Source organism: Triturus cristatus, chromosome 8, assembly GCF_964204655.1.
Source record: "Triturus cristatus chromosome 8, aTriCri1.1, whole genome shotgun sequence".
Classification (NCBI taxonomy): Eukaryota; Metazoa; Chordata; class Amphibia; order Caudata; family Salamandridae; genus Triturus; species Triturus cristatus.
In genome coordinates this window covers 696,980,037-697,007,861 of record NC_140591.1, presented here as the reverse complement: position 1 = coordinate 697,007,861, position 27,825 = coordinate 696,980,037, and the positions used below count along the sequence as shown (strand labels likewise).

Sequence of the window (27,825 nt, the reverse complement as noted above, 5' to 3'; positions counted from 1 at the left end):
CAGTAGAGACTAGCATCAAGGGTGGGTTTCTGGACCCCACTCCAAGCACTGGTTTCCACCTCTGCTGCCTTACTCCGACCTCCTTCTATCTCTGTCCTCTCTCTTCTCCAGTCAGATGCCAACTGCCACTCTGAGATGGCCTCCCAACATTCTAAACTGCCTCCCACTATCACAGGATTCTAGAATGTTCCAGGAGGTTCTGGAAACTTCCAGTGAGTTCTGGTGATGTCACAGGTGACAATGGGTGGCCACCATTTTGTGTCTCAGGCCCTCAGACAGAAGTTCCAGGGGTAGGGAAAATGGCTCCCTGACCCTGCATCAACACTAAAAAGTCTGGTGGTTCCCAAAAAGGAAAAATTATAACAGGGTTTGAGGCAAAAGTGGGACAAAATAAATAATGATGAGGTGGGACCACCCAAAGGGCTGACAGGTCTAACACGCGTCCCCCCCCCCAGCTGAAAGTGGGGAGAGCTACCCAACCCCTTGGGAGTTCTCATCACTAAGGCGGAAATACCTTGAGAGACCGTCTGCATTGGCGTGGTCCACTCCAGGCCGATGTTCCACCTGAAAGTCCATTCCCTGTAGGGAGATAGACCACCTTAGCAACTTGGGATTCTCCCCCTTCATCTGCATCAGCCACCGAAGGGGTCTGTGGTCGGTCTGAACTAGGAAGTGCGAGCCAAACAGGTATGGCCGCAACTTCTTCAGAGCCCATACCACGGCAAAGGCTTCACGCTCTATTGCACTCCACTTCTGTTCCCTGGGAAGTAGTCTCCGGGATAGGAAGACCACGGGTTGATACAGACCTTCTTCATTGAGTTGCGATAACACTGCCCCAATGCCATGTTCCGATGCATCTGTCTGGACAATGAACTCCTTGGAAAAATCTGGGGCCCTTAAGACCGGGGCCTCGCACATGGCTTGCTTCAGTTTCACAAAGGCCTGCTGACAAGCCTCCGTCCAGACTACCCGTCGAGGTTGCTTCTTGGACGTAAGCTCCGTGAGGGGGGCCACAATGGTACCATACCCCTTCACGAAGCGGCGGTAATATCCGGTGAGGCCCAGAAAAGCTCGGACCTCAGTCTGAGTCTTGGGGGGTTCCCAGGCCATGATAGCCTCGATTTTCGCCTGGAGGGGCTGCACCGCTCCCCTACCCACCAAGTGTCCAAGGTACACCACCGACCCCTGCCCGATCTGGCATTTACTGGCCTTGATCGTTAAACCAGCGTGTTTCAGGGCCTGGAGAACAGCTTGCAGGTGACGCAAGTGATCCTCCCAGCTGTTACTGAAGACGGCAATGTCGTCCAGATAAGCAGCAGAGAAACTCTCCATTCCAGTGAGGATCTGGTTCACCAGACGCTGAAACGTGGCAGGTGCGTTCTTGAGCCCAAAGGGCATCACGCAGAACTGGTAGTGGCCCTTGGGCGTGGAGAAGGCTGACCTTTCCTTAGCTCCATCAGTCAGAGAGATCTGCCAGTACCCAGAAGTAAGGTCAAAGGTACTCAGATATTGGGCAGCTCCCAGCCGGTCAATCAGTTCATCCGCCCTCGGAATCGGATGAGCATCAGTCTTGGTTACTGAGTTCAGTCCCCGGTAGTCCACACAAAACCTCAGTTCCGGTTGGGCCCCCGGTGGTGCAGCTTTTGGTACTAGTACCACCGGACTGGACCAGGGGCTGCTGGAAGGTTCAATCACTCCTAGCTCCAGCATCTTAGTGACTTCACTGTGAATGCTGGCCTTCACCTTGTCTGTCATCCGGTAGATCTTTGACTTCACAGGTGGGCTGTCTCCTGTGTCCACGTCATGGACGCACAGGTGAGTCCTACCCGGAACAAGGGAGAACAACGAAGAATACTGCCCCAGGACCTGGCGGCAGTCCTCCTGCTGTTCAGGAGTTAGGGACGGGGAGAGAATCACTCTCTCCACCAACCCATCCTTCTCTTGAGACGCAAATAAGTCGGGGAGAGGCTCGCTTTCCACGTCCTCTGCTCCGTCAGTCACCATCAGCAATATGACTTCGGGCCTCTCATGGTGGGGTTTGAGGCGGTTGGCATGCAGCACCCGTAGGGGCTGGCGAGGGGTCTTCAGATCCACCAAGTAGGTAGCCTTACCCTTCTTCTCCAACACCTCAAAGGGTCCTGACCAGAGATCCTGGAGGGCGCTAAGCTCTTCTGGTTCGATCACCCACACCTTCTGGCCAGGCTCCAACTCCACCGGGTGAGCATTGTGGTCATACCACGCCTTCATCACTGCTTGGCTGGCTTCCAAGTTGTCAGAAGCTTGCTTCCACAACTTAGCCATTTGGCTCCGGAAGGCCAGCATGTAGCTCACCACGTCCTGGGGAAGCTTTCTGGGAGTTCTTTCCCATCCGTCTCTCACCAGGCCGAGAGGTCCACGCACAGGGTGCCCATACAAAAGCTCGAAGGGGCTGAAGCCCACTCCCTTCTGTGGCACTTCCCTGTAAGAAAACAATAGACAGGGTAGGAGGACGTCCCATTTCCTCCGCAGGCTTTCAGGCAGACTTCTGATCATGCCTTTCAAGGTTTTATTGAACCTCTCCACCAGACCATTGGTCTGGGGGTGGTAAGGAGTGGTGAACCGGTAGGTCACTCCACACTCCTTCCACATGGCCCGCATGTATGCTGACATGAAGTTGGTCCCCCTGTCAGACACAACTTCCTTGGGAAAACCCACTTGGGTAAAGATTCCCATCAGGGCCCTAGCCACAACAGGTGCAGTAATGGTCCTCAGAGGTATAGCCTCTGGGTACCGTGTGGCATGATCCACCAGAACCAGGATAAACCTGTGACCAGCTGTAGTAGGCGGATCTAACGGACCCACAATGTCGATGCCCACCCTTTCAAAGGGGGTGCTAACGACAGGAAGTGGTTCCAGGGGAGCTTTCAGCTTCACCCCTGTTTTCCCACTGGCTTGACAAGACACACACGTCCGGCAGTAGGTGTCGGACGACACTTTCATTTGAGGCCAATAAAAGTGTGGGACAAGCCGGGCAAAGGTCTTGTCTTGCCCCAGGTGTCCTGCCAAGGGGATCTCATGAGCCAATTCCAGGAGGAAGGCTCGATAACGTTGAGGGACAACCAAGGCCCGTGACGATCCGTGCATGGGTGCCTTGGGTTCACTGTAGAGGAGGCCATCCTCCCAGTAAATATTGTAGTTCCCCTCAACGTTCCCTGCTGCCTGGGCATCGGCCTGTCGCCTCAGTCCCTCAAGGGTAGGACACTCCCTCTGGCCCTTGCAGAATTCCTCCCTGGTCGGCCCTCCCTCCACGTGCCACTCGGCTGGGATGGGTAGGTTCTCCAGTTCGGTAACATCCCCCTCCGCGGACTCCTGGTCCACCACCTCCGGTGGCCTATCCGTCACACGGGGCGCGGATGCCGAGGCAGGCTCCTCCTGCCCTCGGTTCTTCCCTTGGTCGGCAGCCGGCGGGGCCTTCGTTCCAGGCTCCCGCCTAAACGAACTCCCCCTCCGGGTAGTCGCAGACCCTGTGCTGACACAGGCCCAGTCAGGTGTACCCAGCATCTCAGCATGAGTCCGGTATTCCACCTCCTTCCAAGCATTATGCTCCATGTCATTCCCCAGCAGACAATCGACTGGCACGGCAGGGCTTACGGCAACTCGAAGCAACCCTGCAACCCCTTCCCATTCAAATGGAACCTCGGCCACCGGATAGTGGCCCATTCTGCCGTCAGCCATCGCTGCAGGGTGGAGTACATGGGGAATCACCTGCTCTGGAGACACCAGTTGGCTACGTACCATAGTCATACTGGCTCCTGTGTCTCTCAGAGCCTCCTCTCTTTGGCCGTTGATGGTGACCCACTGCCCATACTTTGTGGTATTTGCGGGCACCTGGATCTTAGGAACCATCTCCCGTTCTCCCAGGGACACTAAAGTGACACCCACCCACTCCCTTCCCTTATCTAAAGGCATCTCATCCCCGAGCACTACACTAGCTACTCCGGGGGCCTTTCCTCCGATGGGAGGGGGTGGTCTTTTCGGGCACTTCACATCTCCGTTATAGTGTCCGACACCACCGCACTCGAAGCAATGGACAACCCTTGGCTGCTGACTCTGGCCAGGATTAGGGTTTCTGGGGGGGTTAGCCCTAGGGGTGAATCCCGTTCCCTTCCCTTGGAAACTATTTTGGGGGCCTTTAGAGAACTCTGTTTTCTTTTCCCCTCCCTCTTTCTTCTGGGGGGCGCCCTGTCCGGTCTTTTGAGAGTCCCCTCCAGTCCCCCTTGTGGACACCCGGGTACTAGCCCAAATGTCCGCCTCCTCAGCAAGCTTCCGGGGATTGGTCAGCTTGCTATCCACCAGGTGTTGACGCAGTTCGGGGAAACATTTTTCGAGCAGGTGTTCCTTCAACATCAAATTAAACAACCCCTCGTAGTCCCTCACCTCGCTGCCCTGTATCCAACCCTCTAATGCCTTCTTTGCATAGTCCAGGAAATCCACCCAATTCTGTGTGCCCAGTTTGTGGCTACCCCGGAACTTCTGTCTGTACTTCTCGGGTGTTAGTCCAAACTTCCTCACGAGCGCCACTTTCATGGTGGGGTAGTGGGTCTGCTCATCCTTCTCCAGGGCCAATAATGTATCCCTGCCAGCTGGAGGCATGTATCTATACAATCCCCCTCCCCAATATTTCTCTGAAACCCCATGGACTCTTAAAGAGACCTCACAGGCCGCTAGCCACCTGGCGATGTCATCTCCCGCACTATAGCTGGCTACTATGTCTTTTGGCAAATAGGGTTTGGGTTCCCTGGTGATTTCTCTTTCTTCGCTGCCACCATTAGGAACAGTGTGTGCCCCGACCCGTAGGATCTGGAGATCTATCTCCCTGAGCCTCAACTCGTGAGCCATCCTCCGTTCCTCCTTTTCTTTCTCCAGCTTCGCCAACTCCCATGTGAGCTGTCTTTTCTCCCTCCGGTCAGTGAATTCCGCTTCTAATAAGCCGTTGCTAGAGACACTGCTGCCCTTCCTTGAAAGTGTTCTGGGCCCCGCTACTAGGTTCCCCACCTCAGGTTGGTACAAACCAGCCCCCTCGCTGTCAGGCTCTCCATCCCTGTCCTCCTTCACAACCTTACTTTCTCGCCGTGCCTCCCCTCAAGCCCTCAAGCTGGTCTGGAGTTCACCCTTCTTTGCACCTTGGGAACAAAACACCCCCTCTCGCTGACAAAACTCTCTGAGTTGGGCCACAGTGTAAGTTTCCACATCCTCCAACACAAACTCCATTTTGCCCACTCAGGATAGAAGACAGTTGCTTACAGAAGCTATGCAGGGGGTACCTTTTGTAATACCTCCTCCCACCACCAGAAGTAAATTTGGAAAAAACAAAACTCAAAATCAGGAAGTCCGCTTGGAGAAAACTCCCGGTGTAGGCCTATGGACTACCCAAAGTTATTGTCGAGTAGACGCAAGCACAGCTCTATCCCACCACTGAACACCAATTTTATGTTGGAAACCGGGCAACCGGGTTAGCAGTCACCAGGTTCCCAGCACAATGGTAGCTTGGCTCGAGCGGTGGGGGGTCAGGCACCGTGTTAAGCGTACGTCACACCCTCACAATAACCATGCGTTCATCCGTTCCAAAAACGACACTACACCGTAAAAATAATGGAAGTCAAGTTGAAAATATATATGTCTTTATCTTATTTTCTCTTAGTTGCAGGTTTCATAACATAAATACGGTACAATAGGATTTTCCTTTAAAAGAGCAGGTCAAATAAACAATGCTACTTTGGAATTTCAATAAATAGATTCAGGTCATCATTACGCAAAGAATAAATAGATGTGCAATAAATACAGATGGCAAATAAATACAGTCAGACAATAAATACAATGCAAGAATAAATTAGTGAAAGACAATAAATAAAGCACCTTCAATAAATAAGGTAAAACAATCAATGACAGTTACAGTTCAAATCATTTTCATGAGGTCACTTGGTCTTACTTTGCCCATACACAGCTTGTGGTCATTTGGATGGCATGGGCGTGTCCCACCTAGATTGGTCAAGGCTGGGGCCTAAGCTGAGGCAGAACAAGGGTAACCTAAAGATCTGGCCCTCCAAACTAAACAACCCTTTATGGAGGTCACTGTACCAGTCTCAGTTCACCCCTGGCACTCCCAGGCTGGTCCTAACACCCCTTTTAACCCCTAGGATGATCTTTTAGGGCTCCACGGGGCCTCAGACGCCCCCTCTACCACTTACTGTCCTTTTCACGATGATCGGATCCGCTCGGCGCCGTGTCGACGCCGTGAGGCGGCTCCGGATCGATGTCGTTGGGCGGCCTCGACTCGATGTCGCTGGGCGGTCTCGACTCGATGTCGCTGGGCGGTCTCGACTCGATGTCGCTGGGCGGTCTCGACTCGATGTCGCTGGGCGGTCTCGACTCGATGTCGCTGGGCGGTCCCGACTCGATGTCGCTGGGCGGTCTCGACTCGATGTCGCTGAGCGGCCTCGGCTCGATGTCGCTGGGCGGTCTCGACTCGATGTCGCCTTCCGGCGTCGCAGGGACTCGGTCTCCCCGCTTCTGGGTGTCTCCGGAGTGCGATCTCCACTCCCGACCTCCGGCACGCTTCACCTTCGTTTCCGGCGTCTCCGGTGGGCGGACTTCACTCCCCCGTCGACGCCTCACCTCGACCTCAGGTGACTCCCGACTCGACCTCCGGGGCCTCTCCACGACCTCCGTCGGCGCCCTCACTCGACCTCGGGTGACTCCTTACTCGACCTCCGGCGCCTCTCCACGACCTCCGTCGGCGCCCTCACTCGACCTCGGGTGACTCCTTACTCGACCTCCGGTGCCTCTCCACGACCTCCGTCGGCGCCCTCACTCGACCTCTGGCGGCTCCGGGTACGACGTCTGCTTTCTGTCAGCGCCGCTTCTCTACCTCAGGCCCCAGGTCTCCAGGCTTCTCGACGTCAGGACCCCAGGAGGACACTGCTGAACAGGTCAGGAGCTTGCTGTTCTTCTTCTTTAAGGCCTGTTCCAAATATTCAGTTCCTTAAGATGGTTCTTCTGGTCTTGATCCCACACAGGGCTTTAGGCTGGGCTTGGTCAGTAGAGACTAGCATCAAGGGTGGGTTTCTGGACCCCACTCCAAGCACTGGTTTCCACCTCTGCTGCCTTACTCCGACCTCCTTCTATCTCTGTCCTCTCTCTTCTCCAGTCAGATGCCAACTGCCACTCTGAGATGGCCTCCCAACATTCTAAACTGCCTCCCACTATCACAGGATTCTAGAATGTTCCAGGAGGTTCTGGAAACCTCCAGTGAGTTCTGGTGATGTCACAGGTGACAATGGGTGGCCACCATTTTGTGTCTCAGGCCCTCAGACAGAAGTTCCAGGGGTAGGGAAAATGGCTCCCTGACCCTGCATCAACACTAAAAAGTCTGGTGGTTCCCAAAAAGGAAAAATTATAACAGGGTTTGAGGCAAAAGTGGGACAAAATAAATAATGATGAGGAGGGACCACCCAAAGGGCTGACAGGTCTAACAGCCTGGTATTTCAAGACACGCGAAAAATCAACTTTCGGTAACCCCCAGTTTGGGAACCGCTGCCTTACGGTAATCCATGTTAGTGATGCAGTCTAGGACCCTGTGTACATTTCACTTTTAGATGTTGAGTTTTAGTATTTTTTTCTCTAATCAAAATGTGATGCTTGTATAGCTTATACTATGAAATCAGTCGCTTCTAGGTGCCTGGATATCTTCAGGCTCTTTGTGGGTGTGCAAGAACTGAGAGCTCTGGAGTTCAGGCTGAAGGCAGTGAGAGAGCCGGACTTTGGCGGGGGGGGGGGTCATAGAGCTGTTCAAACTACATGCTCAACCAGTACTTGGCCACTCTGAGAACGAAGAGCAATGGGCACACGGGCCAATTGCATTTAAAGTATGTAAAGGCGGAACACTGCTGCTGAAATATTGACAGTGCCAACTGAAAGGAAAATAGTGTGCAAGAAAGAAGATAGGTAGTGGGTGGTAGGCTGGTTGGGTGTGTGGTGAATTTAGACAACAAAATACAATAAATGCATAAGGAGAGATTGAAAAATAGAAGGAGGAGATATGTGTTAAATATGCAGATGGGCGTAGGTGCCAAACAGTGAGAGACTGCAAAGAAAAGTGGTGACAAGGAGAACCTTAGCAGCAGCAGCCCTCCCACAGACGTATTAAAATGTCACACGGTCGGCAATAAGTGGCAGTCACATGACAGGCACGTTAAAATTAATGAAATGCAACACATATGCATTCTACAAACTTGGCAGCTGAGGTCAACCATGTGTGCTGGGCTTTTTGGTTTCCTTAGGCCCTTTATTTCTTTTCTTAAAAGGCCTCCTATCGTTCACTGAACCTAACACGGCTATGAAATATCCTCCCATTGTCATCGATGAAGCGTGTTTCACGTGCCTGACTTAAACATGGCCACGTCGGTAAATTGTTACGGACCCATACTCCCAGTGGCTCCATCAGTGCAGAAGACATCACTTTTCCAGCCTCCTCACCTAACAAAGTCCTGATCACGCGGGCGGCTTCCTCATTCCGTCTCTCGTAGCTGTCAACGATTGGTCCGTTCAGTACACCGGGTGCAGTTGCTGCTGCAACTGGTGCCGGGGAGGCTGTGGAACCAGATGCCGGTGCAGTGGATGCCATTTTGGAAGGAAAGGATACGATAAAAGCGCGACTATTGCGATAGGCTTAGTTAGGAGCGTGACGCTCCGGACAGGAAGGCCGATTGGCTCATGCCAGTCGCTAACACAATTTTCACCATGACGGTATTTCAAGTGCTTCATGTTTTAGGGTGTGTAGCATGTACTTTACCCAGTGTCAGAGCGCTCTATAATAGAGGACTACATTTTAGTTTACAATCCACTTTAAAGAGCAAAAAGATTTTAATATAAAGAAGAAACAAAAGCACATTTAAAAAAAAAAAAAAACGTTAGTTTGTAATTCGAGGAAGGCACAGTTAATAGCCACACGCGTCATGCATCCGCATTTCAAAGACGTGAAATGAGGTTGATTTCTATTTTAATGTCCCTGTTCTTGCTTCATCTATCGTAGATGTAAATGATAGGATCGGTTTAGCGAAACATTTCAGAAACTAGACAATATGTGTGTTTTTAGGGCTATTCGTTGCATCCGCTCTAGTGTTTAATAAACTACGTCCACTATTGCATGAGGTCTAGTGTTCAATAAACTACGTCCAACTATAAGCGTCCTGGTCGACTCGAATCCCAACGATGTGATAGGCTGAGGCACGTTAAAATGGAAGGCACTTAGAGAGCGATCTTAAAGAAGTTTGAAGGAAAAGAACTTCGATAAAAAAAAATCGCGCTGATAGTTTAAAAAACAAGCTGTAGCCCGGTAACTGACGAGGAGGGAGGGGGAAAAGGGAGGGGGTAGGGACAGGGAGGGAGGGGGAAAAGGGATGGGGTAGTGAGAGCAGAGAGCAAGGGAGTGGAGGAGCATTAAAATAAAAGTGATTCGCGCGCTGTAAGGCTTAATGAGCCATGAAAAAAAGCCAGATGGCGGCTGCGCGCGTGCACGCGCGCGTAACCACAAGCGTGAGGCCACCAAAAGCAAGTGGTAGGACTTTTAAAAGCCAAATTACTAAATGTCTCGCCAGGAAAGGCTTAGGCCTGCAAGAGGTTTATCATGCCAGGCCAAAGTGGCTGTGTATACTGAACCATACGTGTTAGACCCGGCCCTCGTAACATAGCTAGACCTGGCCCCTGCACCTCACACCAGCCCCCAAACCCACGGCCTAGCCGATCCTTCCCACCAGAACTCACACGCACCCCACCCAGACTTCCCCGTCCGTGGCCTTCCTCCCTTCGGCCACACCGGGCCCGCGTGCCCACTTCCTGCATCAAGATGGCCGCCCGGCCCCAGCGCGACCCGGGCCTAGAGGCGCCACTCCGGCTGGAGGACACCGCGCTCCCCTTGGGATGAGAGAGGGAGGAGCAGTTTCTATCACACCTCTGCGCTTCCCTGGGACGGTGGGTTTCGATCGTCCTGCCGGCCTCCCCGAGGGCTGGCTCCATGCCTGCTGGGCGTCTGGGACTCCTCCCGACCCAGCCCTGAAAGGATCAAAAGACAATGGCAGGAAACCCCAACAAGTGACCCCCAGGTGACAAGACCCCCGCTTGCACAGACTCCGGACATCAAAGAGGAGTCGGCCTATGACAAGGGGTGCTCTGGGACTGTCCGGCAGATTCGCCTTGGAACACCTGAGCCCCGCTGAGTGACTCGCGGCTCCCTGAAGATCGTAAGACCTCCGAACTTGTGCTTGAGCCCTGCTGAGTGACTCGCGGCTCCCTGAAGATCGTAAGACCTCCAAACTTGTGCTTGAGCCCTGCTGAGTGACTCGCGGCTCCCTGAAGATCGTAAGACCTCCGAACTTGTGCTTGAGCCCTGCTGAGTGACTCGCGGCTCCTCGAAGATCGTAAGACCACCGAACTTGTAACCGAGCCCTGCTGAGTGACTCGCGGCTCCCACAGACTCTCTTGGTCCCGCCGGACCCCACGACGACAAGCGTATCCCCCAGCTCGAGGATTGTGAGCTGTGCGCCGGGTACGCCCCTGCATTTGATTCTTATCCCCAAAGACTGTCCCGCTACCTCCTAACCCCCCTCCAAGACTCTGTGAGCCCACGCTCTGCTTGTATATATTTGCCTGGCTGATCATAAAGATCTTACCACTTCGATCTGATAAAGATTTGCTCGTAAGAACTCTTCGTGTGGTGTCTCTCTGTCGTGTGGTGCCGAGTGTACGATCCTAGATACGAGGTTCCTCCCCTGAGGAGTCTCCCGCCAGTGCCCGGCTACGATACCTCGAGGGTGGGTCTCAGGGCAGTCAGGGCCCCCTCCGGGCCCTTCTGAGGCGGCCTTCTAACATACAGGCTCTGCAATGACAAGCCTGGGCCATGGTTAGAGTGCTACTAAAGTGGGTGGCACAATGAGTGCTGCAGGCCCACTAGTAGCGTTTAATTTACAGGCCCTGGGCACATGCAAGTGCACTTTACTAGGGACTTAAAAGAAAATTAAAAATGCCAGTTGGATATGAGCCAATGTTATCATGTTTAGAGGAAAGAGCACTAGCACTGGTTAGCAGTGGTAAAGTGCACAGAGTCCTAAAACCAGGTCAGGAAAATGGAGGGAGGGAGGCAAAAAGTTGGGTGAAGACTCCCTAAGGCGATCAGGTCTAACCCTATGTTATTAGGTGGAATGACGATATTATTATAAATTGTGTTTATTCAAGTTAATTGTTGATATATGTTGTATTGTGTAGCTGAGTCTCTCTTTTCTTTGCCTTTATTGGTTTTAACGGGGGAATATACAACTGTTGTATCAGCAGTACGATATCAGCAACAATTATTATAGACTGCACATGTTGTAGTATTCAGTAATTGCAGTCAAGACAAGCTGCAACAGAAACAAAAACTACTCAACCCTAACCAATAGGCAAGCACTACACCCCCTCCCTGTTCTCCCCACACTATTCACACCACAGTAGCTTGGTAGTGAAAGAAACCAATGCTGTGGTAACTCAATCAAGCTACCCCCAAAGAAACTGTAAAGCTGAATGTTGTTTCACGTTTCGAATTTCGGTTAGAACCAAACAGCCCTTGTAGGTTACATTTCTTTCAAGAAAAGCTGCAGCATTCCCCCCAGCCCAAAAGATGAGCCTCTGTTATGCTGGCCATATGGGTCTACAAGAGTTTAGCTCAACAAGGACATCTTAAGGATTTTGGAGCAGCTCACTAATATTACTGCAAATAATCTCTGTGACACCCTCTCAATTCTGAATTGTGAGGTCCTGTTTTTATCTAAAAGAAACATTTTTTTATGGATATTCCATGAAACACAACATTTCTCTGCTAAATCTCCGCAGTAGACTCTCACACATCATCCACATTAAAAATAAATTAAAGCAAATCAGTATTTAAAACAATCTGATTAGGAATTACTCAAGGTTATCAGGGCAACACTCTCTTCAGAACAGTGTTGGCTCTATTAGGGGGGCCTCTGAAAGGAAGGGGCTCTGGGCCAGATCCCACTTTGCCCATGACTTAAAACCTATCTGTAGCCCGCCATATATTTTGAGAAATTGTGAAAGAGAGGCTCCCGCTCCTGTTAATTTGCATATGTGTGAGTATGTCAGGCTTATTTGTTCTTTTTCAGATTTCAATCTGCCATTCAAGCTTTTTGCATTTGTTGGACACTAAATAAGAGACAATATTTGTTAACAATCCGTGTGGTATCAGGGTCAAGATTTAGAACACAGAACATTGGGACCATAAGTTATATTCCACCTCAGAACTACGATGATAGAAGTGATCTGGCTATATCTCCATGGTACATGATGCAACCTTCTCTCAGTTTCCCACAAAAGCTGTTGTTTCCAATAGCTTACACTATTATGACCTAAATGACTGCCCATTTGGGTTCACGGCATGCTCATAAACATTTGTAGAGCGTCTTGTACCATTATCAACCCCAAGTCCATGGATATGCTCCATAATAACATAACATTTTAACGAAATGTTCAACTTTCTGATACTGCATACAGTAGGCCCAGATGTGAATGTCAATACAAAATGCAAACCAGTGTCCATTTTGGAAAATATGTAACATCTGCACTCTTTCATTTCTTGGAACTACAAATAACCCAAAATAGGTCAACTGTTTGCCAGATTATTTACAGCAGTGACTCTTAACCTGGGGGTCCTGGCAACCTATGCAGTGAGTCCACGACTGTTTTACAGAATTAAGTAATGTTAAACTTAATTAGTTACAATGAATAGAGTATATACAAATGCAGAAGCAAAACTGAAAATTCTAAATATTTTATTGTGAATTAAACAAAATATTTCAAATCTTTAAAAACTTGTGTGGTGTATGCCTGTTTCTGTATTTTTGTGTATTGTTTTGAGGTTCAAATCATAGAAATTGCTTAGGCCGGAGATCCCCGGCATCCAACAGTGACTCAGTGGGGGTCTTCGGATTCCAGTAATGATTCAGTGGTGGTCCACAGAAGTCAAACGTTTAAGAACCGCTGATTTATAGTATATTGGCTTCTCTCTTTCAGGCAGACATCTGGTCACTGGGAATCACGGCCATAGAACTTGCAAAAGGAAAGCCTCCTCATTCAGAACTCCATCCAATGAAGGTTTTATTCCTGATCCCAAAGAACCTCCCACCAACGCTGGAGGGAAACTACAGCAAGGCACTGAAGGAATTTGTTGAAGCTTGCTTGAACAAGGAACCCAGCTTTGTAAGTAATCCACATGGTTTCTGTATATTTTCGTATCTCAATTGCACAGTATTTTGAAATATCTTCAGTGCTGGAACTTTTGACCCTATGGATCAGTATTTGCTGAAAGAACATAGATGCAATGTGTAGTAAATATGCATAAGGTCACATTTTAGATAATATAGATAGCACTTCTATTAACAAAAAAAAGACGCTGTTTTGAGGGTGGATGCTAATACTACAGTAGTTGATGCAACAATAACTCAACTTCCTTACAACCAAATACAAACTATCACAGCTGGTATTTAGTATACATCTCTTTCCCCAGATTTTCCTGGGATACAGATCTTCTCATGTCGAACAAGATGCTCCCTTTGCATTGTATTGTATTTTAATCTCATTTATCTCATTTTAATCTCATTTATATAGCGCTTACCACCCCTGATGCACTTTTTCGGTGAGTAGCAAGCTACACCAGAACCCATAAAGGATTAGTGGTGAATTAGTATAGTGAAATATGAAATGAATTTGAGCGGTGGATATGTTAGTCTGTTATTTGGATTGAGAAGGATAGTGGAGGGATAGAAGAGGGAAAAGGTTTGCATTTATATAGCACTTGCTACCCCTGATGAGGTGTTGAAGCGCTTTTAGGCAAGTAGCACGCTACTCCGGAATCAAAAAAGGATTACTGCTGAATTAGTGTAGGGAAATATAAAATTGAGCTGTGGACATATTAGTCTGTTATTTGGATTGAAAAGGATAGTGGAGGGATGGAAGAGAGAAGGGTTTGCATGTATATAGTGCCCTTTAATTTGGCCTTTGGGTTTCTCACTCCAGTTTACATGAAAGAACCTTCTGCTATGCCTTTTTACTTCTGCTTTTGTGACAACATAGCTGTCAAACAGACATATATGGTACAATATACAGAGTGGGCTTTGGATCAGCCCCTTTAAACCATTGACTTTCTTTAAACAGCCTATATCAGTCATTGCTTGAAGACTTTGTCAATCACATCTTGGCTCAGTGTAATGAAGTTCCTCTCATCTAATGCTATTAGTGGCTGTTTAGGTGTATGCTTCTGTCACTACTCAAACAATTGCATTGACCTGCATAAGGGACAGTTTACAACTAAAGCCCTCTGTCGTCTTTCTAGGCTTCATCCAATGTTCCCTCGCTCCAGTGTGCTAATGTTGGATGTATTAGCACATTAAACCCAGACATATTGGCTTTGTCACTGCTTGTTTCTTATTGGCAGACAGTACCTCCTTGACAGGTGTGCTGTTTAATGGATTCAGCACTTTCATTCTAGTTGCTATCACTTTTGTGCTCTATCCACATCGCATCAGTTGGATACAAATTTCTGTCTGCCAAAAGCCTTCATTATTGCTTTGCCTAAATCTATACTTTTATATATATATTTCCCTCTGTCCCTTTTTGCACTTAACTACTGCATTTTCAAAGTCATAGACTCATCAAGAATTACCAACATTTTGGGCACCCTTTTAATTTTTTCTTTCTTTCTTTTGCTTTGCTCTTTATATGTCTGTTCATGAGCTTTTACTTGATGGTTGAGAAGGTCACCTCTGTCTGGGATTCCCTGAGTAAATGAAGTATGTGTACATCCATCATAGCTGAGGTTGGCACAGGCAAATAACAGATTCATGAAAGAGTTACGAGTGCCGTTGTTCGCACTTGGAGAATGTTGACTATGTGGCTTTGAAACCGGCACGGGTAAGCATGGCCACTGTTGAAACCTGGCATATGACATGAGGTAGATTGGAGTGGAGTAGAGTGGGGTAGATTGGAGTTGACTGGGGTAGATTGGGGTGGTAGGTTGGAGTGGATTGTGGTAGACCGGAGTGGAGTGTGGTAGACCGGAGTAGATTGGAGTAGAGTAGGGAGATTGGGGTAGTTTAGAGTGGGGTGAGTAGATTGGAGTGGAGTGGGGTAGATTGGGGTGAATTGAAGGGGAGTAGATTGGAGTGGGGTACATTGGTGTAGAGTGGAGTGGGGTATACTGGGGAAATTGGAGTACAGTGGGGTGGATTGGGAAAGAGTGGAGTGGGTAGTTTGGAGTGGAGTGGGGTAGAGTGGAGTGGAGTTGATTAGAGTGGATTGGGGAAGATTGGAGTATGGTAGATTGGGTGGGAGCTGGAGTGCGGTAGAGTGGAGTGGGGTAGATTGGATGGATTAAAGTAGGGTGGATTGGAGAAGAGCGGGGTAGATTGGCCCAGGGTAGAATAGAATGGGATGGATTGAGGCAGAGTGGTTTAAGTTGGACTGGTGCAGGCAGATTTGATGTATTTGATATTTGATATATATTAATTTATATTGTGCCCGAATCACCCCGTAAGGGGTATCTCTGCGCTTAGAACGGTATGCTACAGCCAAACCAGAGGGCCTCAGAAAAGATAGGTTTTTAAAAGCTTCCTGAAGTGAGGAAGGCTCTGGCAGTCGCGAAGCTGGTGGGGGAGTTCGTTCCAGAAAGTCGGGGCAAGGTGAGTGAATGCTTTGCCACCCTTACAAGCCTTTTTAATTCTCGGAGTGCAAAGGAGTAGCTTGGTTCCTGATCGGAGGGGCCGAGAGGGGGTGTACTTGGTCAGTTTGTCAGACAGGTAGGAAGGCCCCAGCCAATTGAGGGCTTTAAAAACAATGCAGCCGATCTTAAATTTCACCGCTTCCTTACTGGGAGCCCATGAAGTTTGTTAAGAAGTGGAATGGAGGCCGTTCTGGGAGGGGCATTTGTTACTAGTCGGGCTGCCGTATTCTGGACTACATGTAACTTGTTTAGGGAAGCCTCGTTGGCCGAGGCCTGTAGTGCATTACAGTAGTCCAGACGGCTTAACACTAGGGCTTGCATTAGAGTTTTTCGCTTAGAGGAAGGTAGCAGAGGAAATACTCATCTGAGTAGGCTGATTGTGTGAAAGCAGGTACCAGTGGTGGTAGCCATGTGAGCTTCGAGAGTAAGATTTTGGTCAATCCGGATTCCTAAATGCTTAACCACTTCTTTCGGAGAAGGGGCCGTGCCCAGCTCCTCCGGCCACCACCTGGGAGCCCAGCTTATGGCTGCACCTCCAAACAACATGATCTCCGATTTCTCGGCATTCAGTTGAAGGAAGTTGGTCCTCATCCAGGCGGCAATGGTCTTCATGCCCTCTGAAAAGATGAGTTGTGTGTCAGGGCTGGATTTATCAAAGGTGAGGAGGAGCTGGGTGTCGTCCGTATAGGAGATGGTACTGAACCCTAGGTTCCTCATTAGTTTAGCCAAGGGAGTAACATAAATGTTGAAAAGAGTAGGGCTCAAACAGGAGTCCTACGGTACTCCCTTGGTAACTTTCGTGGTTTTAGATCTAAAGGTGCCCAATGTGACTGTCTGGGTTCTGTCTGTTAGAAAGTCTGTCAGCCATTTTAGTGCAACCCCCTGTACCCCAATGCCCTGAAGTCTCTCCAGTAGGATATGGAGTGGAGTGTGGTAGATTGAAGTGGAGTAGCGTAGCCTGGGGGAGAGTGGAGTGGAGTGGAGTGTGGTACTTTGGGGTAGAGTGGATTAGGGTAGATTTGAGTAGAGTTGGATAGCTTGGAGTGAATTGAGTTGGATAGATTGGAGTGGGGTAGAGATTGGAGTGGGGTCGATTAGGGAAGAGTGGAGTGAGGTGGATTGTGGTTGATTGGAGTGGCTTAAATTGGAGTGGAGTAGAGTGGGACATATTGTAGTGGATTTGTGTGGGGTAGATTGGTGGATTAAAGTATGGTAGATTGGAATGGAGTGGGGTAGATTGGAATGGAGTGGGGTAGTTTGAAGTGGAGTAGATTGGAGTGATGTGGTATGGGGTAGATTGGGAGGGGTACATTGAAGTGGGGTGGAGTAGGGTAGTGTGTGGAAGATTGGTGTAGAGTGGAGTAAATTGAAGTGGAGTAGATTGGAGTGGAATAGGTTGGGGTAGGGTAGATTGAAGTAGGGCAGATTGTGGTGGAGGTGGGGTAGATTGGAGTGGCGTGGACTGGGGTGGAGTGGGCTCGATTTGAGTGGAGTGGGGTAGATTTGGATGGAGTTGGATAAATTAGAGTGTGGTAGATTGGAGTGAGATAGATTGGATTGGAGTGAAGTGGAGTGTGGTAGATTCTGGTAGAGTAGAAGAGTGGAGTGGGGTAGATTGGAGTGGAGTGGATTGGGATAGAGTGTAGTGAAGTGGGGTACATTGAAGTGGGGTCGATTTGGGTTGAGTGGGGTAGATTGGAGTGAAGTGGGATAGATTGGAGTGGTGTGGGGTAGATTGGGGTAGAATGGAGTGGACTAGGATGGATTGTAGTGGATTGGGTTAGATTGGAGGGGGGTGGATTAGGGTAGACTGGGGTGGAGTGGGATAGATTGGAGTAGAGTTGGCTAAGTCGTCTGGAGTGGAGGGGTGTAGAGTGGTTGGGCTTAGAGTAGAGTGCTGTAGAATCGGGTGGCGTGTTGTGTCGTGGAGTGAAGTGAACTGGCGTGGAGTTGAGTAGAGTGGTATAGAGTGTCTTAGAGTGGAGGGACGGGAGTGGCATGTCATAGAGTGGGGTGGAGTGTCGTAGAATGGAGTGGTGTGGCGCAGTGTGGAAGGGCATAGAGTGGAGCGGTGTAAAGTGGAGTGGCATAGAGTGGAGCATGCATGGTGTGGTAGACCACTGCCATTACAGATAACACATTTTCAATTGAAATTACCATTACATTTGCATGGACATACAGTTTTACGGCGCACAAACGATAATGTGAGGAAGTGCCATCACCTTGTGTATTGTTGTTTTATGATCGCTGTTAGAAATTGGGTTGCTGGTTGAGTGGGGTGTGAGCCCTAGTCAAGCAACAGCTACAATGCCTTGCAGGTTGAACCACAATAAGCCACTAAATTAACCTGTGCATAACCCTAGGTAATGTGGTACAAAAAGCAGTCCGACTTAACTTAGAGGCAATGTGTAAAGTATTTATGCAGCACACAGACAGTAATACAGTGTAAACAACAGAACAAAAATCCCAAACCAATTTAGAAAAATGAAATACATTTTAATAAATTATTTGACACTAAAACTACAAAAATCCAATCAGTAGAACTGGGGTTATGAATTTTCTAGAGTTTAATGTTCAAAACAGCGCTTAACAGATCAAAGCGCCAACTGCAGACATCTGGTCAGGCTAGACCAGGTCAAAGTCGAAAGTCAAGGCTGATTGTGATGGAGTGCAGTTCGGATGCAAGAAATGGATTGGGCCCGATTAATGCTTACTTTCATAATTAAAAACAAAATGTGGAAAGAAAAAAGTCTGAGTAGGTAGAAGTTCAGCAGGGCAAGGCTGCAGGAGTGTCCGAGGAGAGAGTGCTGTCATCACAATGCCGTGGGGCGAAGCCGCATTGAAGCTGTTTACCTTGGGACTTAATCGCCGAAAAGGAAGTCGAAAATACCCAGCGGGTGAAAAAGAGGGCTATAGTCGAAGACCGCTCCACAAAGCCGGATACCCATTTGGCGAAAGACCGCTGAAAAGGATTTGCTGCTGCGGAGAAGAACATAGAGGAAGAAACCGCAAAGTCTGTCCCACCGGCGATGCACCTCAGACGGATAGGGAAGCAGATTGATCCCAGTCTCCTCCTGGTTCAAAGAGCACTTTTTGGCCAAATTCTGTGGAAGTCCTCAGTAATGGAAATTGGCCATCTGGGCACATTAAGCACCACAACCAAGGGTCCAGGAGTGTATGAAGACCTCTTTGGGGTTCAGGACTCAGGCTGGGTTCAGGTGCGGGTGAAAGATGGTGGGAGCCTGTTATGTAACTGTGGCTCTGAACAGTAGGCCACCGAATTAGCCCTTGGAGTCACTTCTGGTAGTCCTAGGTGTAGATGCAGGGCTCAACAGAAAGGCTGGCCTCTGAGGGTTCAAGGCAGGATCCATGCAGCAAAGCCGACTTTCCAGGTACAGCAGCAGTCTGGCAGAGTGCACAGCAGGTCAAAGCCATAGGCAGTCCGCTGAAAGTCCTTCTGCAGGTCCAATAGTGAACTGAAGAGTGGGTCTGAATGTCCCATTTGTATATCCTGGTTCCCTTCTTCTGGAAGGTGGGAGAAGTTTCAAGAAATGTTCTTTGAAGTGCATGGACTTCCTGACTCCACTGCCCTGGCTCCAAGCTGGCTGCAGTGACAATACAGTGTTGATAAGTCATGTGTATGAAGGCAGAGCACAGGCTATTCAGGTGTAAGTGGGACTGTGCTCAGCTTCACCCCCACCCCCATCCTGACAGTTGATGGCCCATTGAGGTACATCTAATCCCTCTTTTGTGTGAATGTCTAGGAGGAATTCACAAAATCTAATTGTCAGCTATAGCCAGTCATGTGACCCAAGCCAAGCTGCAGGCACACAGGGCTAAGGGCAGGAAAATGCTAACTTTCTAAAAATGCAAAAGAAACAATTGATGGACGGAATGCTGGACAATGCAAACATTCACCCCCAGTCACAAGGATCTGGGTTAAATCCATCATTCTTTTGCTCACCACACCACCCCAGTTTGGACCCAGCCATATGTAAATCAGAGGACCTCGCCTGGCAGTTCGGGCTGGACTGTTCCCATTGGGCTCAGGGTGAAGACTGATTTGCATATGGCTGGGTCCGAACTGGAATGGCATGGTGAGCAAAAAAAACTGTATTTAGGCTCAGATCTCTGTACTGGGGTGAATGTATGACATTGTTCTTCATTCTGTCCATCAATTGTTCTTTTTGCAACTTTCTAAAAATGGCATTTCCAAAATTGTAATGAAAAATCCGACATTACCATTAACGAGGGTTCATCCTTACAATTCGTTAGGTAATAAACATGATTATATACCTCATCTCAATTAGCAATTAAAGCTTATTAAATGTAATAAAGAATCCCCAATGTTATCCTATGGGAGAGGTAGGGCTCATAGTAGTGAAAAACAAATATGGGAGTTTTTCACTACCAGGATATGTAAAACTTACAAGTACATGTCCAACCTTTTGATTATACAGCAGCCTAACCTATGGGTTACCTAAAGCCTACATTGGGGTGACTTATATGTAATAAAATGGGCGTTTAAGGCTTGGCAAGGGGGTATAAATGCCAAGTCGACATGACAGTGTGACACTGCATTCGGGATGCAATGGCAGGCCTGGGACATGTTCTAAGTGCTACTTAAGTGGGTGGCATAACAAGTGCAGCAGGCCCGAACAATTTGTTTGGACTTGTAGGACTTTTACAAATGACTTCCTTGATCACATTTGAGGCCTGAGTAACGCTTCCAAAAGATGTAAAGCTTACTCCTATATCAGGTGACTGAGGTGCCCAAATAGTCCTACTTCAGGAGAAGCATTAAGTGTGAGTACAGCAGAATGCTGAAGGGTCGATGGACCCAGTATTAAACAGTATCCTCTGCATATGCTAAGGGTGCGCTGATTTCAGTGTTGCCACAAGTACCTTTTGTTATACAAAAAACATGAATAGACCATGAGGCTAATATTTCCGATTTTTAGGCAAGTTGGAAAGCGTAGATTTACTGCTGGCAAGCATCTGTGCTCGCAACATTGACTTCCTGCAAACGCAGTTGAGGATTCCTTGACTTACTACCAACGCATTTGAGGAAGTTAGCACAGCTACCTATGATATTGGGGGCTGACTGCAACTGTGTGACTGATGTGAGTGTGGACCAGTAGTAGCTGCCGCTACTAAGCACGGATGGTGGGGCACGGGGGAACGAAGGGGTGAATGAAAAAAAGAAAAATAAACTCACCTACCTGAATGCCGCCGGGTGCTGCCTTCTCTGCTCCGTCCCCACCCCGCCACAACAGGAAGCTCCCAGCAGCCACTGTGCAATCACAACTCTGCCTTAAGCAGCGTTGTGATTGATCTGGGCGTTGTGGTTCGGTGCTCAGACAGGGTCTTGGAGGCTTTGCATGTTCCTCACCAGGCTCTGTAATGCAGATTGGTGGGGAAGATGCAAAGTGCACATGGCGGTTTGACCGGCCCTTTTGGGCCGGTCGAACCTTCATGCGCACTTTAGAGTGTGCTTTACACTTGTCCCCTGCACTAGCCAGCCGGGCCTATCTGCCCCGGACCCGAGCAGAAACTAAAACAAAAACGATAATAACTTTAGTTATCATCGTTTTCGCTTTCCTTTTAAAATTGCTTGCAGAGCAGTGGGGTGACGCTCCTCCGCCGTAGCGGAGGAGCCGCCACTGTGGACCAATCCTACCCTGTCTGCCCTCCCATCCTACAGTGATGCAGACAACTTAATGTTTGAGAGAGTGGATAACCAACCTAGGCTTAATTGACTGCAGTGGAGTACACAACACTACTGCTACACCTTACTGCTATTCTGGCATCCACCGTCTACATGCTAGGCTTCACAGCATTTATTGTTCAGAGCACGGGCCAGTTCATGGGGTGGAGTAACTCAGTAGGAAAATATCTGATCATAGCCCTCTAAGGTTGGAGTTAGAGGGGGGCAGCTTACCATTTATGATCACTGGTTCAGGTGTCAGTCCTTAGCTTTGGAAGAGCCCTTGCTTAAAAACACGATGGGCAACAAGCTCCAACTCTTCTTTAATGGGGTGTGGGGACAAACAGGCTCTTCTCATTCACAACACAAATGCACAAAAGGTACCAAGGCCTGGAATATTTCCTTTGTTCTTTATTTCTGTGCTATGGCATTGATTTTTAAGAGGGTTTCAACCTAGTAAGTGACCTTTATTATTAAAAGGGCGTGTCCCCCTCTAGGTGGCATGGTTCTTCACAGGGACACCCCTCGCCAGCAACACATGCTATAAGATGGCTTCTGCATGAACTCTCTTGTTTTTTGATATATAGAGTTTTTGTGTAGTGTCTGAAATTCCTGCAGTTGACAATGGGCCTCCGGGGTTCTTTCTGTTAAATGTTGTCTAGTGAGGGGCACTGCTTCCATTTGTCATTGTTCCCTTAAACTACCACAAGGGTAAAATAAGTGTGGCTAGGCCTAGGTAATTATAGTATGAATACAGCCGGGATATGATTTGTGCATAGTCGAAAAATAATCAGATGTCAAAAATTAAAGTGCTTTGGATGGCCAATTTCAAGTGCTGATTAAGCTCTAGGGGTGGGATGCATAACTCTATTTTCAGGAGTGCTGTAATGCAGAGCATGACATCCTGTGGAATAATGCAAAGCTTTGTTTTTATTTTTAGGTCTCGCCTAGGCAGCGCGCATTCGCTGTCTCTCCGAGACATTTAGTAATCTATATTGGTGGTGAAACTCTGCCTTTTGCAGAGAAATCTCTCACCACTTGCCATTTGTGGACTTTGGCATTTTTTTTGTTAGTGGGCTTCTTATTGTATCTCGAGCCAATATGTAACTTCCGTTTCTACCGGAAGCAGCACTGCATCACTACAGTCTCATTACACTTACACAGCGTAATTGTTATTTTATAAAATAGTGAGCATTAACATACGTGCGCTACTTATGTAGATGGACTCTGCAATTGTGGTTGTATTTCCTGTAGAGACACAGTGTCCTGCTCATGTTCCACTGTAGGTACCTGTTTGTAGTACAATGCGCTGTTAATGTCTCTATATTTATTTATTCATGGCGGTGAAGCGCGCTAGCTTCACGCTCGCCATGCGCACAGCTTTTACGTACATGGGAGCATGTTCCATGATAGTACACTGTACCCTTTATTTTATCTATTTATTTATTTATTTATCACAGTGCTTGTGCCCGTGCGTGCACAGCTTTTATGTACTGAGGCGCCACACTTAAAGTTTCAGCGCAGCGCCCGCTTTGATGTTTTTCTCTACTTGTTTAAGCCGGTAGTATCCAGGCTGGAGTTCTCCGCTTGGTGACATGCGTGAGGCTGGATGCTTTCCATGCTGCACGGATAGAGCGAGGGTTTGGCTAAAGAAAGTGGCCGAAGACAGCTGCGGCCCTGGCGGAAGGAAGCAGACTCTGCTCTCGCAGCCCTTTCTTTGCACACCTCCCCCTCAGGGAGAGGGTTGCTTAGTTTTGTTGTTGCTTGCACACTGCTAATGGCTGCTCAGCGTGCCACTCCTCGCTTCAGCCGACCTCCCCCACAGCCTGGAAGCACGCGTGTACCAGACTGATTGTGTTTAGAAATGCTTATTTACCATGTAAGCATTGTCACCAGAATGTCGCTGTTAATGTGTTACTAGTCAGAGCTGCGGGCTGCAATGCACTGTGCTTTTTATGAGTAGTAAAGCGTGTTTTTTTTTTAACAGAGTAAGTCCACTGCTGCTATGGTTTCTGTTATTGCGTTTGTATCCGTTTCATTTTTATTTCAAAATGAAGCAGACGCTGCTCTTACATCCCACTCTTCGCGCACACACCCTCAGATGGAGGCTGCTTAAGTTGCTTACACACTCCTAAGGACTGCTCGGGGTGCGTGCCTCTCCTTGCTTCAGCCCACCCCTGCTTCAGCCCCCCTCATTTGCCTTTCCCCAGCCTGGGAGCACGCATGTACAGCTGCAGGACCAGACCAAATGCATTTCCAATGGGTTTTTTTGTGCTAACATGGCGCCTTCTTCACTTGCAGCTACGCAATTCCTTTTGTGTTCACGGGCGCCCAGCGACAATTAATTATTGGCTAACATGGCACCGGCGCTAATTACTTATTTACTAGCATGCTGCTTTACTTGCAGCCACACAATATATTTTATGGGCATGGGTGCCGAGCTTTGTTTCATGGCACCCGCTTTCATGCAATCTCTCTTGGTCCACCTTTAAAAAGCAGCAGTGGCGCTGCGGATCCACTTCCGCTGCAACTGATCACACTGCATGTTTTAAGGGATGGGTGGGGTGGTAAAGAGCCCAGCAAGACCAAGCCTTTGTCTCCATTGCCACTGAACCTTCTGTTAGAACTCCTCGCAGACGTCTCTTCCCACTTTCAAAAGTAAACTGTAAGGTATGGTTAAATAGATTGGACGCTTTTTGCTGTCCTTTTGTTGATTGTTATGTGTCACCCAGTAATATACAGTTCCATTCCCCTACATGCTGCCAGCAATGGTGTGCATTGGCTTGCCATGAGCGGGCTTTCTGTTACTTGTTCTAGATGCAGAACATTGCTGTGTCCGTCTGCCGGTGCTAACGGGTCCCGAAGTTTGTTTAATTTTGGATGTTTACCAAAATCTATTAATCTTTATCGCACTTCTCAGCTTTTTTACTATTTATGCATTGCCATATTAACTATTGGTAATTTTTCTGATTATTTATTTAGAAACATCATCAAGTTTGTATTGAATGATTGTTGCGTGACACTACTGTTTTTTTTGCAAGAGTATGCTCTGTAAACTGGATTTCCTTGCCTAAACACTTTTTTGCCTTAGCACTTACAAAAAAAAATGATGATGCAGCCACTGGCATCTCCATTCACCTAGTTCAGTCATTAATGGTTAACCGTACTTCGAACAATAGGTCTCACATTTTTTGTATAGGCAGCACAGGAGAGGTAGCCCCCCTGTTGACGATTTATTTTGATTAAAAAAAGCCACACGAGCTTCCATTCTACCCTTATTACAAGTGACCTGATAATTGCCATGGGGCCGGTTATGCAAGTTATCAAACCATTACAATTACATATTTAGTGTGAACACCTCATGTCCACTGCATGTTGGCCAGCGAATTTCACCCATATATTTCACCTTCTGGAAGCAGGCAAATTTGTGTGTCTGATTGGTGAGTGGGGGAATGCGAGACCAGGTGGATGGATGTGTGAATGCATTGATGGATGAATGAATTAGTGGCTGAGAGCATGGTTAATTAATGAATTCATGAATGAGTGGTGTGCTGTGACAAGACTGTCCGCTCCAAAAAAAAAAGCATTTGCAATGCAATAGGTTTCGCATTTACGCGAGTTTAACCTATTGGCATTGTAAATGACAATACGTTTTATTTATGTTTCAAAAACCAAAACATAAATAAAAGGCATTGCCATTTACAGTGCCAATAGCTCAAACTCGTGTAAATGCGAGACCTGTTGCATTGCAAATGCTTGCTCTTTCTGTGGTGCACCGCTCCTTTTGTGGCTCACTGTACACCTCCATTTTTGAGTTATACCTGGTGAAATGCAGTAAGGTTTTCTCTTGAAGTACAGTGTGACGTAGCATACAGCACAGGCCTGTTTGTGCATTCCCGGAAGTGATTTGCTCCACAGCTCTTTTGTATTGTGAAATGCTGCACAGCTCTGGTTTGGGGATTTATTACATGATTTGTTCTGGGAAATCTGCTGAGCATTATGTTGCACAGCTGTTTTTGGGGAAGCTCTGCGTTGGTATGACAACAGAGGTTTGTGGAAAATATGAAAGCGTACATTCACACAGACCCTTGGCTATAACAGCATCATTATTGTTTGCCCACTCCATGTTGCGATTGTATTGACCTCAGAATGATGAAATGCTGAATTACATTGAGGGACTCAAACCGGAGACCTCACGGTTAAACAAAGGCCCCGCAGCGGGTGCACTCATTCACTGAGCCATCAGAACGACACATGGCCGCCTGTTGTTTTTTGAGGCTAAAGCTTACTGCCTCTCCTTTCACCCAACAAGTCAACGATCTTTAAGTATTGTCAGTTTTTAGTGGTTTCTTGGCTCAATATACCTTTAAATGTACAAATTGGTACTTTTTGTTTCAGCTTTTATTGGTATCTGAGCCACTCTACCTTCTGCGAAGTGATCCCTAAATCATGTTGAAACTCACACGCCCCCAATCATTTCACCTACACCCTAATGGGAGGAGAACACCCAGCTCAATAGGGTGGTCTAAAAATTAACTTTAATCATCGTTTCAGCCCAAATAGAGCCTACAGGAGGTGCTGTACTGGGCTCAAAGATAGCACATGAGGTTTACATTTACGTAAACGATTGCCCAAGGAAGTAATGCATGGCAAAAGACTTTGGGACTGAATAAGAGTCTGGTGGTCAACGGACTGCCAGACTTGCGGGGCCGCTGCAGTGGCAGTCTTCCGACCGTCCTTTAACAGCTAGGGTGGTTGGACTGCCATTGTACTGCCGCAACTGCCGGGGATAAGAGATCCCTGGCGGTAGCTCGGCAGTCTTGAGGCCACAATATGCTTGGCCGCGGTCCCGGCAAGCATATTACGAGTTTCCTCTCTGACATGATTTTTATGGCGGTTCCTTCTCCATGAAAACCGTGGTGGAGAGGAAACAAAGGGGGACCTACAGGGCCCCCTTTTGCCTCAGGGCCAAGGGGTGCATGCAGTGGGTCATATGTTGTGCCCCGCTGTGTGCATACACCCCAATTTGTGCACGGCATGGTCTGCACCAGAATATGCCGTGCAGGAACTACCTTTGACGTTCCCATTGCGGTGCCTATTTCATAGGCAACTCCGTGAGAACGCCAAAGATCCGCCCGTCAGAGACGTAAAAAATCATAATCTGGTCAGCGGTGCGTACATGGGTTTGGTGGTGCGGCGATGGGACGGTCCCGCTCCCACACCGCCAAACTCGTAATCAGGCCCACTGCACTGTACAGTGCTGTGCTGAGGTCAGACAGACATAACGGGGGCGGACACTGCCCTACACATGAGGGAGCCTAGGATAGGCACTGCACAGGCATGATGTATTGTACATGATGTGTTTGTGAGGAAGGGGCTGGCCACAGTACTCACAGATCACTCATCTTACGTCGTGAAGTGACCTGGGTCAGAGGACACATGACCTTTTACCACCATTCGATTTGGGTCACGTCCCAAATGATGCCATTTCCTGTGATGTCATCTTGATGCCAATTACGATTTTGAAATCTGCAAAATTCTGCCTGGTTTTGAATACAGAATGTTTTTTTGTTGCCAAGCATGCTATCGTGTTTAATGTTTCTTTTCTTTGTAGAGACCTACAGCGAAGGAGCTGCTAAAACACAGGTTTATTGTAAGAAATGCGAAAAAAACGTCGTACTTGACAGAGCTCATTGACAGGTACAAGCGGTGGAAGACGGAGCAAAGCCCCGAGCAGAGCCACGACGACGGGAGCTCGGAGGAGTCAGACACGTAAGAGGCCCGACGCGGCGATTAACTGCGCAGTGATGATGGCGCCGCAGCTGAATTGTATTACCTTGATTAGGTCGCTGATTGGATATTGTAAGAGGAATGCAACCCTTGATTTGGCATGTAGATTGATGACTAAACAACACGCTCATACTTTTAAACAATAATAAGCATCTAAAAAGAGAAAGCAGCTCATCTGCTCTTCCCGTGGTGTGGCTGCAGAAAGTTCTGCCAAAAACTGTTTATTTCAGCTTTCTTCAGAGAAAACTCCCCAAGGTTGCCAGAATGACCGTTCCCAGAGGCTTCCAAATCTGCTCATTCATTGAAAACTAAGCCTAGTCGTCTGTTTTTTCTGTTTTTTCATTATTTTTCATTCCTTGAATGAGCAGTCCCATCAAGTTCAGGGAATTTCAAGGATGGTTACATTGTTACGTTTGTGTTCCCACTACGTTTTGCTGTTAAAGTGGTCTCTTTGCTAAGTGCCAGTCTCGGGGGCTGTGCAGTACTTTTTTTTTTGGCGGGGGGGGAGTTTTATATACCGCGAACT

At 48.1% G+C, this 27,825-nt stretch overlaps 1 protein-coding gene across 2 annotated transcripts in view; it reads left to right on the top strand.

The window, feature by feature from the left end:
* Nucleotides 1–27,825, top strand: part of STK24 (serine/threonine kinase 24) — a 672,269-nt gene that overhangs the window by 526,482 nt on the left and 117,962 nt on the right. For both annotated transcript variants that reach the window (XM_085622112.1, XM_085622113.1), the window contains 2 exons: nucleotides 13,099–13,284; nucleotides 27,124–27,281. In XM_085622112.1, coding sequence (XP_085478238.1) covers nucleotides 13,099–13,284; nucleotides 27,124–27,281 — 344 coding nt within the window. The remainder of the gene's footprint in view (nucleotides 1–13,098; nucleotides 13,285–27,123; nucleotides 27,282–27,825) is intronic.